Source organism: Penicillium concentricum, assembly GCF_028827145.1.
Source record: "Penicillium concentricum strain IBT 3081 chromosome Unknown utg000002l_segment0_segment0, whole genome shotgun sequence".
In the NCBI taxonomy this organism is placed as follows: Eukaryota; Fungi; Ascomycota; class Eurotiomycetes; order Eurotiales; family Aspergillaceae; genus Penicillium; species Penicillium concentricum.
The window spans coordinates 6,211,189-6,221,260 of NW_026622755.1; the positions used below are offsets into that span (position 1 = coordinate 6,211,189).

The window sequence follows — 10,072 nt, forward strand, 5'->3', positions numbered from 1 at the left end:
AACCTTAACTCCTCACTACCAGGCCGGTTATTTGCGCGGCATGGGTTAGAACCCAAGAGGTTCAATTCAGCATAAGATAAACCGACGAATATCTTTGATCAGATCTGTGCCGAAGTGGCTGGGGCAATAACTCCCGCCTCTAAATTTCAAAGATTCAATGAGCTATATTAGCTCTGTGCATAAGCGAAGAATATTTGAAGCTGACAGACCTCAGCTGAGGTCAAGGTACACCTGTATAGCCCCTCTTTGCTAAGAATCTCACCTTTCCAACCTCGATGACTCACAAGGCACCTCCTTTTCTGTGTATCTAATTTCAGTCGAAACAATCGCTTCTCATGTCTGCTATTTGTCTGATTGTTTACCAGACCTTCTAGCCCATCGTCTCACACGGACACAAGATGGCAACCACTACAAACATCCCTGTGGTTATTCCAAAAGATGGCTCATTGAATAAGGCCATGATCAAAGATATTGTCAGCACGTTTCTCACAAACGAGTGGCCAAATGTGGATCCAGAAACTCTCGTTGTGACATACAATACTGGATACGCAAACACAAACTGTGTAGTGCAACGGCCGAAGCCAAAGAATGGCACACATTCAGAGCCCCTCAAGGCATTCCTCAAGGCATTCCTCAAGATTCACGGCGGACTGGACGGAGAGATTGAGGTGTTTAAGCACTTGGTTCCTACTAAACATGAAGAGGCACAACTATGCTATGATTACGCTCAATCAGGTCCTGGTGCCAAAGTGTATGGATTCTTTCAGACACAGGATGGTAGTTTCGGAAGGGTCGATGAGTTCTTGGATGCGCACACTTTGGAGGCAGCAGATGTGGAAGACGCAGATATCCGAGCTGATGTTGCAAGAGAAAAAGCCGTTTTTCATACATTGGCAACACAACGGAAGAAGAACCCTGTTCAGTCATATTACGATGTTCTCACGCAAGAACTTGCAAGATATTATAAGATGGACAAGCTAAAGCGACTGGCCAACGAAGGGGGTGTCAATATGGATGATCTTGTTGATTATGATTTCGTGTCTAGAATAAGACGAGTTACAGGCAGGCTGGACTCCATCGGAGGAAAAAAGGATGGTGCATCCACGATGTGCAATTCATGAATGTGATGGTGAAGAACAACTCCAGGCAAGGAGAAAGCAAGGTTGTTCTCATCGATTTCGAATTCGTCTTTCAAAATTACCGCGCGTTCGATATTGGTGGGCACTTTTTGCAAAAGATGTTCAAGTGGTTTGACGAGGAGGACAAGATTGCTGATTGTCGACCTTACACGGAAGAGGAGAAGAGGCACTTTTGCGAGGAATATGCAAAGAAATGGAATGAGAAGACTGGGGACTCTGATACAGGGGAACAGGTTTATATGGAGTCTGAGATGGGCTTCATGTTGGCTATCACGTTTGAAATCCATAACATGCTCTGTTTTATGGATCAGGATGATGATAAGGACCCGTTGAATATCCTGGGGCTTAACAAGCTGTTTGAAGAATTTGTCAATCAATATAGAAAGCTTGAACTAGAGATCTAAAAGCACTTCAACTAATGCAGTAATGCAGTATTCTCACAACGCATTTTGAGGATTAGTTTTGCATATACCTATAGATTAAACTAGAAGAAGACACTGTTGACATCAGTGAGCCGTGTACTCAAGTCGAAAGCGAGGGAATTCCAGTGCAGCGATTGAAAAATTGAAGATACCTAGTTTCTACTTTTGAGTATGCCTGTAAATCAGCCAATTCCAAAAATCCCTTGAGGATGCCGCATGCCCCTCCGGGGTAAAACACCAGCACAAATCTAGCCAAGTGGCTGCATATGTGACGCATATGCACCCCATAGTCCTCAAGTCACAATAACCGATCATACAATAATTCGCCGATTAACCCAGAAGCCACAGCCCATCTGTATCCGGGGCCATTTCCCGCTCTTGCCGCAGCGGTCAAAATGTCCAGTACATGTGTCTCGGTGCGTCGATTCGGGCGCCTCATTCGACAGCTCTGGAATCAAAATTCAACTATCGGGGATATCCTATCCCGCGTGATCTGGGTTCGGTGCTTCTGGTTTGGGAATTGCTTCTTCCTTGGCGGGTGCCGCGGAGAAGCGGTGAAATGTTTGGGATCCTAGGTGTGAGATAGGGACCTATTTTTGGCTTCGTTTTGCCTTTTCCGAGGAGCTTGATCAGCTGTTAGGGCGAGACTTTTGTCTTTTCGGGTTTGTCTGGGATATCGGTGCTGACAAGTACCCGGTGTTTTGGCCCCGGGGCGTCTAGATAGTGAATGAGGCAATTTGCGATATCTTCATATCCATTGAAACCACTAAAGTGATATTTGCAATAAGATATGACACACTGAGTATCAATCCAGATCAATCAAGATCCATACAAGATCCATAACTGCCGAAGCCCACTGAGCCCCGCGGGGTTGTTCCGATTCGATCACACTTGGCGCAAACGTAAACGTAAAACCTCATGGTTGAGATTCAGAAGAGATGAAGATATGAGAAATGGCATAGATAGCAATCTCCCATATCAGTGGAGGAGGATGCAAGCACGAAAATGACGCCGATTTCGACCCACATCCCATTGCAAGATCTGTATACTTCGTCTGAAGCCCTGGAGATGTTTGAGTATCGGGCAGTTTGATGAGACATGGGAGAAGTTTTCCCTCTTTCATAAGCTACTTATATTGATTTGATCATCTTGCTTCCCCCTATTTTTCAGTCACGATTTTGGTATCTCATCAACCTTTCCCTTCTCTTCCCTCCCCATAACATACTCACCTTCAATCATGGCAGCCCCCATCCCCAAGACCATGCATGCTCTACAGTATTCAGAGCCCAAGAAGCACAAGATTGTTGAGGTTCCTGTGCCTGAGCTCCGTGAGAATGATGTCCTGGTATGAAGTCGTCCATCAATTTGCAGGGAAGCGGACTGACCAAACTCTCCAACGATCAGATCAAGGTCAAGGCGTGTGGTGTTTGTGGCACTGATTTGCACATCCACGAGGGTGAATTCATTGCCAAGGTATGTCTTTCCACCATATCAAGCACCCATGCATTGATGTGCTGACAAGTCCATAGTTCCCTCTGATCCCCGGCCACGAGACCGTCGGCGTAGTCGCCGCCATTGGACCCAAGGTCAAAGACTTTGAGATTGGCGAGCGAGTCGTCGCAGATAACTCCGAGCTGTGCGGAACGTGCTTCTACTGCCGCCGTGGCGATGAACTGTTCTGTGAGCACTTCGAGGCCCACGGTGTGACGATGAATGGCGGTTTCGCTGAATACTGCGCCTATCCTGGTAAGTAGAGCATATCAAAAGCGTACCGGGCTCTCAACTCTAATTTTGGATTTCCTTTCAGCTGGCAGAGTCTTCAAGATCAAAAACCTTTCCGACATTGACGCAACTCTCCTCGAGCCCGCCTCCTGCGCCGCCCACGGTCTGGACAAAATCGCCCCGAAGATGGGCTCATCCGTGCTGATCTTCGGTGCCGGTCCAACTGGTCTGGTGTTGGCTCAGATGCTGCGCCAGAACGGTGGTTGCAATGTCGTTGTTGTTGCTCCTGGAGGTCTAAAGATGGATTTGGCCCAGAAGCTTGGTGCTGGTGATAAGTACATTGAGCTCTCGCGCGAGAGTCCCCAGGCTCAATTTGATGCTCTGAAGGCCGAGAACCCGTATGGATTCGATATTGTTGTTGAGGCTACTGGTAGCCAGAAGATTCTTGAGGACTCGATTAACTATGTTCGTCGTGGCGGTAAGCTGGTTGTGTACGGCGTGTACTCGAGTGAGGTTCGGGTCTCGTGGTCGCCGGCTAAGATCTGTAAGTTTTCTTGTTGCTTTCTCTTGAACTCTTTGCTGATTTCATTCCAGTCGGTGATGAAATCACTATCCTCGGCAGTTTCTCTGAGACCTACAAGTTCCCTGCTGCTGTTGACTATCTTGACTCTGGCAAGGTAAAGGTGGATGGGATTGTGAACAAGGTGTACAAGATTGAGCAGTGGGAGGAGTGTCTTGAGGCGATGCGCAACAAGACTGCTATCAAAGCTGCCATCGTCTTCGATTAGATCTAGACTGGGAATTGCAACATACATTTTCATAGAGGTTAATAGAATTGACTCTCTTTCTGAACTACGGGGCATCTTGACTTTATGAAAGTGAGGACGTGAGGACCTAGGCCAAGGTACTTTTGAGCTTAACAATCTCTCAAATATGATCTGCGATATTATACAATATAGAGAGGAGCTTATATCAAATTGTACTATAAATGTTCAAATAAAGAAAGTCAACGGTGTCCACATTCCGTCATCAAGCCAAGCCCGGCCTCTCCCCGCCGCAAACTCTCCAAGCTCCAACAACCACACCAATTCCTAATCCAGCACAATGGTTAAACCTCTAACATTCAAAGGCGACAAGCCAAAGAAGCGCAAGACCCGCACAGCAGACACCGAAGCCCCAACCCCCAAATCGCGCAAAACCGAGCCCGAACCCGAAGACAACCCAGAAGACCAAAGCTGGGTCTCCGCCGACCTACCAAGCGACATAGCCGGCCCAGTAGTCCTAGTCCTACCCTCAGACGACCCAACCTGCGTCGCCAGCGACGCCAATGGCCAAGTCTTCGCCAGCAAGCTCGAGAATCTCGTCGAGGGAGACCCGGCCACGGCGGAGCCACACGATGTGCGACAGGTCTGGGTTGCGTCGCGGGTGGCGGGAACGGAGTCGTTTAGTTTCAAGGGACATCATGGGAAGTGAGTAAATACTGTGTTTTATCGCATACACACAACCTCCAATTTCCAATTTCCTTTTTTTCCCTTCCATGGATCCAACTAACAACCAATTCTCTTCCAGATACCTCTCGTCAGACACACACGGCCTATTCTCCGCAACCGCCTCAGCAGTCAGCCACTACGAATCCTTCCTAGCAATCCCCTCCCCGGAAGTCTCAGGAACCTTCTCCCTCCAAACACACGGCGGCGACGGCGAGTCTTTCCTCTCGATAAAAGAAAACGCCAAAGCATCTTCCGGCGTTGAGATCCGCGGCGACGCGAATACGATTTCCTTTGAGACGACTGTGCGCGTGCGCATGCAGGCGAGATTCAAGCCGAAGTTGCGCGCTTCCAAGGAGAGCAAAGCGTATGAGAAGATTAGTAAGAAGGAGCTTGAGGGGATTGTTGGACGGGGATTGGATGATGATGAGGTTAGGAGGTTGAGGAAGGGGAGGAGGGAAGGGAATTTCCATGAGATTTTGTTGGATGTTAAGGTTAGTGGCAAACATGATAAATGGGCTTGAGAGGGCTGGTGAGTTTTTATTCTTTTCTTGTTTCCCGTTGATTGGGGGTGGTGCTGATTGTGGTAGTGTTTTTATAATGAAGAAAGTCGGTTGGTTCTGTTCGCTACGAGATTTTTTCGTGTTATGCTAGCTGGGCTTGGACGATGATGGCATCATGGTCGGCTCATGCTCAGGCTTTTCAATGCTCTCGCTCGTCTGTCTAGCTTGTCTGGATTCAGGACGGTGGGGAATATATCGCGTGAGCTCAGTCCAGGATTCGTTCGGCAAGGATTAAGAGAAACCTCAACATGCCAGCCCTCGTGACGACCAGTCCAGCCCTCGGCGAGAAAGAGATTCGTAGGTGATATGACATCTCTGCAAGCCTTCAGGGGCCAGGGCCACCATGAAGAGGGAATAGGGAGGATGTTCAACAAACCATGATATCAGCCTAAATGGATGATCTACCCGACGCTGGTTAATTCCTCTAGAACAAAGTGTTTTCAATTCATTTTGGTCAACATACAACAAAGAAAGCGAAGTACAAGACATAATGAATGACACAAATTTTTCCTCCGGGGCTGTATGAAATCCATTTTATATCCTCTCTGATAAGCGTAACTTTCAGACTCTCTTAATCTGTGTACAACTTGTAAATAATAAGAAATAAAAGAAAATACAAATGAAAAAGCACGAAACTCTCAACTCAGGATCCAACTTGAACTTCAATTAACACAAACAACGCACACATCCATTTGTAGATAGAGATAGTCTGGTTATGGAAGACATAATTCGTCACGCAGAAACAGATCTATGGCGAGAAGGGGCGGTAATGACAGAATGGGTGGTGTCCAGTAGAGCAAGCAGCAAGCCCTGGGTATGAATTCTAACAACAGTAGTACAGGAGAACAAGACCACGACACCTCGAGCAAAAGTGAGGAACGGGGACACAAAATAATTGGACGGATCAGAGCTTGAGGTGAAGGTAACAGAGAGAATTGACGACAACCGCGTCCACATTTCGGGGGAAAGCATTCTTTGAAGAAAAACAGAAAAAGATAAACGAGATAAACAAAGCGGCGATATTTGGGAAAAGAGAAAATAACAAAGCTGGGCAAGTCTAGGTTCATAAGGAGTCTCTTTCACCGCGAGGATATGCCCCGGAATATGAGACGGGAAGCAAATGGGCAGGAGGTGACGATTGTACAGAGATAGGCGAGGAGGGGCGGAGGCATGAAAGCAAGGAAGGGGAAATGTGAGTTAGGAGTTGAGCGATAGGCCCTGGAATCGGTTGATCCATTCGCCCTGCGCTGGGTGCATACGTGAAGATCCATTGGAGCCACCGATGTTGCCAGGATAGTCGAATGAATCTGCAGGACCAAAGTTGGATGGCGCCTGTGGGGCAAAGATATCCGAATGAGCTCCTTCTGCGTGACGGGGTGGCTGAGACAAGGGCTGGTAGGACTCTCCGTAGGATGGGCGAAGCATGCCTACGGGGTTTGGCATCTCTCGGCCTGGTTCTACAGCATCGCGCCCTCCGCCATAGGATCTGCTCTCAAGTTGGTGGCGACGATCTGCTTCCTGGCCATAAAGGGGATTGGGCATGGTGCCCGGACCTGGCAGACCAGCCGTAGGGGGTGTGACAAACGAGGCCGGGTTGATAGCGGACATCCAGATGCGAGTCTTGTAGATCTTGAACAAATCAGTCACCAGCGAGTTGAAGTTGATGTACGAATCAGCAAAGTAATAGAAGGTCAGCTTCTTCCAGTCCCTGCATAACAATTAGTCAACCATCACAAATGGTAATCGGAACCATGTAGACTTACATTTGGAACTCGGCATCGAGGATCTCCATATTAAGCCGGTGCTCAACCACTTTTTGTTGGCAGACCCGTTTAGCTTTAGCTTCATTCCCCTCCTTATCATGCAAAGTTAAGACCTCATGTTGCTGTGCTAACCGCTTGATAAGCTTAGGTTTGAGGTCTGTAGTGGGCTCCTGGGCGCTGTGAGGACCATGGGGACCCATGCCACCTGTGGCACTTCGAGTGTTCAAGCCCGTGTTGGGGTTGGTGAGGTTGGACGCCTCAGGCTGGCCGTGCCTAGAGAAGATCATGAGGGTCTTGTAATGCTCTTCCGCGTAATGCTGCTTTAACTCCCGTGCCTGTTGGAGCGATATGTTCGCGTGGATGACGGTGCCCAGATCCGTTCCCCGATCAGCTTCCACAATGACTAGGTCACCATTTTTCACCTGGAGACCGGTATCTTCTTGGATGTAGAAAACGTCTGCGCGGCTGCATTTGAAGGCGACAATGTACAAAAGCTGATTTTGATGAGCATGGGACAATGCGGAGGGCTGCCGACCATATGCACTCGACATCGCGTATTGGTTGAGAGATTGCGGGATACCCGAGGAGCCATCTCCACGCAAGGTCTGTTCACGGGGGTAGTAAGACTCTGGAGAAGATATTAGCTTTGGGTTATAGCAAAAGAACATAGTAAAATAGACTTACGGTTGGAATAGTCACTGAGGTTGCCATATCCGTCATCACGGTCTCCCATAGTTGCCCGAGGAGTAGCAGTCGAATGGGAGTCCGCAGGACCGATTGAGCCATGACGCATCGGAATCTCGGCGAAAGAGTGTCGGCGACTTTGAGGCATGTCAGACATGCCACCGAAGCCGAGAGACGTCTGCCAATGAGCCTTGCGGACATTATCTAGAGCACGATTCTCTAGCGGGGAGGCGAAGGACGTGAACTGCTGTTCTGGGTGCGATAGATGCTCAGAGAAACGGCGTCGAGAACTGCCACGCATGTTGTTGTATCCTGTGATATCACGCAATTCTCCCGGATCCTCTCCAACCAAATCTCCATCGGGAACACCGCCTCGGATGCGATGCAGTGGATGACCACCTCCACCAATTGATGCAGCTGATCCAGCCCGCTCACGGTATCTGTTGTCCATTTGACCTGCCGCAGCTGCTTGCCGTAACAGTGCGTTCTCGCGCGCCAGCTGCTCGATCTGTCGTGCCTGACTCGCAGAATAGCTCATGTCGCTTTCCGAGCCGTTGAGACTCTCGTCGCCATCATCATCCTCGCGGACTCGACCGAGCATTGCAGTATCGTGTCCTAATTCACCGAGCATACTAGGACGTGATGCTCGAGGCTGAACAGCAGAAATTTGGCCTGGACCGCGGGAGCGACTTCCTGGGTATTGCGCACCGGCAGCAGGAACCGCACCGGGCTTGCTAGCAGCGAGGCTGAGGAATTCAGGATCCATCTGACCAACAGAATATGACTGAGAGCGATAGGTTTTAAGAGTTGGTTGTAAGGGGATGGAGAATGGAATGGCAGATTCACCAGAGATAGTACGGGTTATTGGGCTCAACATTTCGTCTGGCATATTGCCGGCTGGAGGTGGGTTGGTCATGGTCGGAGAGGGTATCATTTCTGCCAAGCGAGAAGGCGGTTCCTTGCGTGATTCAGCGTTCCAGATTCCTGTACCTGTGCCCCAGGGGAATGTACTTCCTCCGGTCTGATTCCAGTTGAAAGACCCGGTAAGACCTGGGCTCGTAGTTGTCGCCCATGGTGCCTGGTCACTAGCGGGGCTTGTGGGGTTGGATGGGGCAGAAGAAAGGTGACCTCCAGGCAGCGAATGTTTACGCTGAGCGGAAAGCGGCACTTCATTCAACCACGAGGTGCGACGGACTGGTGGCCTGGTGGTAGGGGGAATAATGTTCTGGGCCTGCGCTCCATGGTCTCCATCGTCATCAGAGGAAGCCAATGCATCCGAGTCTGGGGTGGAACGCCGCACGCCTGGGTGAGTCTTCTCGAGGATGGCAGACGCTGTCGCCGCAGCGGGTGGGGTGGAAGACTGAGCCATCGGGATCGATTTGTTAGATGGGGTTGTCATTGTTATGGTAAGAGGCACACTGTTGTAACGTTAGTATAGGATTCCCAGTCTAATATGTGTGACAAACGCGATTATTCTCTGCCGACTGTGTCACCATGGGCGCCACTCGACACCCAGTGAAGCAACACAATCAGAGCGGGGTTGCCTCAAGGAATAGCCCGAAGTCATGGAGGAATGAGAGGTTCACTGACCTGTACGATCTTTGTTAATAGCAAAGCTGTACTGTTTAGATGTCTCTTGGTTCACAAAAAAAAATGAACACATGCGATAAAGCGGCTGAGCCGTCTTCCACGCGATGAAGTTGGGGTAAAAGGCCAATTTTTGCTTCTGGGAGGGACGATGGGTATATGCGCAATTTTCAACTAAACTGGAAGTTAGCGATTGTTCGCATACTGAAGCTAGACAGTAAAACAGGGAGAAAAGACGCAAATGAAGGAAAATATAAGCAGTGTGGTATGATCGAGAGCCGCAAGATAAAAGCGGAGCGCAGATATGCATATCCTCGGCCCCTCTTGCGAGAGGGTCCAGAAGTGGGGATAGTAAAAAACCCCCTCAAGAGATAGCTGTGCGCGACTGGAAAGGACATGATGTGAACAAAATACAATTGCAAGGGAAGAGTGAGAAATACCCCACAGGGAAGAGAAATATGAGAGTAACATGCACAGAGCACCACGGAAGGGCACATTGCCTGACATGTAGGAAACCAGTGCGACCGAGAACCAGACTTGTACGTACCTCAGGTTGGCGTCAAATGCGACCCGAGCGAATTCTTTTTAGCTGGCGTAACTGCGTGCAGATCACCAGGCACCTCGAAAGCAAAATAGTATCCACGAAGAAAAGCGAGTTGAAAATCAAAAGCAGTCGCGTGATCGCAATTGTGTCTGGGTAATCAT

At 49.2% G+C, this 10,072-nt stretch overlaps 4 protein-coding genes across 4 annotated transcripts; 3 read left to right on the forward strand and 1 right to left on the reverse strand.

The window, feature by feature from the left end:
• Positions 1-398: 398 nt before the first annotated feature.
• N7517_006054 (putative choline kinase) lies at positions 399-1,543 on the forward strand (the record flags this gene model as incomplete). The annotated part of the gene is made up of 2 exons (XM_056723784.1): positions 399-1,004; positions 1,046-1,543. The coding sequence occupies 2 exons, from the start codon at positions 399-401 to the stop codon at positions 1,541-1,543; spliced, it is 1,104 nt and encodes a 367-aa protein (XP_056580034.1).
• A 1,255-nt stretch (positions 1,544-2,798) lies between these two features.
• On the forward strand, positions 2,799-4,071 carry N7517_006055 (zinc-dependent alcohol dehydrogenase family protein; the record flags this gene model as incomplete). The annotated part of the gene is made up of 5 exons (XM_056723785.1): positions 2,799-2,906; positions 2,966-3,034; positions 3,091-3,307; positions 3,369-3,827; positions 3,878-4,071. 5 exons carry the CDS (start codon positions 2,799-2,801, stop codon positions 4,069-4,071), a joined length of 1,047 nt encoding a protein of 348 aa, XP_056580035.1.
• Positions 4,072-4,387: 316 nt separating this feature from the next.
• On the forward strand, positions 4,388-5,294 carry N7517_006056 (uncharacterized protein; the record flags this gene model as incomplete). Its single annotated transcript, XM_056723786.1, has 2 exons — positions 4,388-4,752; positions 4,853-5,294. 2 exons carry the CDS (start codon positions 4,388-4,390, stop codon positions 5,292-5,294), a joined length of 807 nt encoding a protein of 268 aa, XP_056580036.1.
• Positions 5,295-6,530: 1,236 nt separating this feature from the next.
• N7517_006057 (PSP1 family protein) lies at positions 6,531-9,179 on the reverse strand (the record flags this gene model as incomplete). The annotated part of the gene is made up of 3 exons (XM_056723787.1): positions 6,531-7,041; positions 7,097-7,724; positions 7,781-9,179. The coding sequence occupies 3 exons, from the start codon at positions 9,177-9,179 to the stop codon at positions 6,531-6,533; spliced, it is 2,538 nt and encodes an 845-aa protein (XP_056580037.1).
• Between the last annotated feature and the right edge of the window lie 893 nt (positions 9,180-10,072).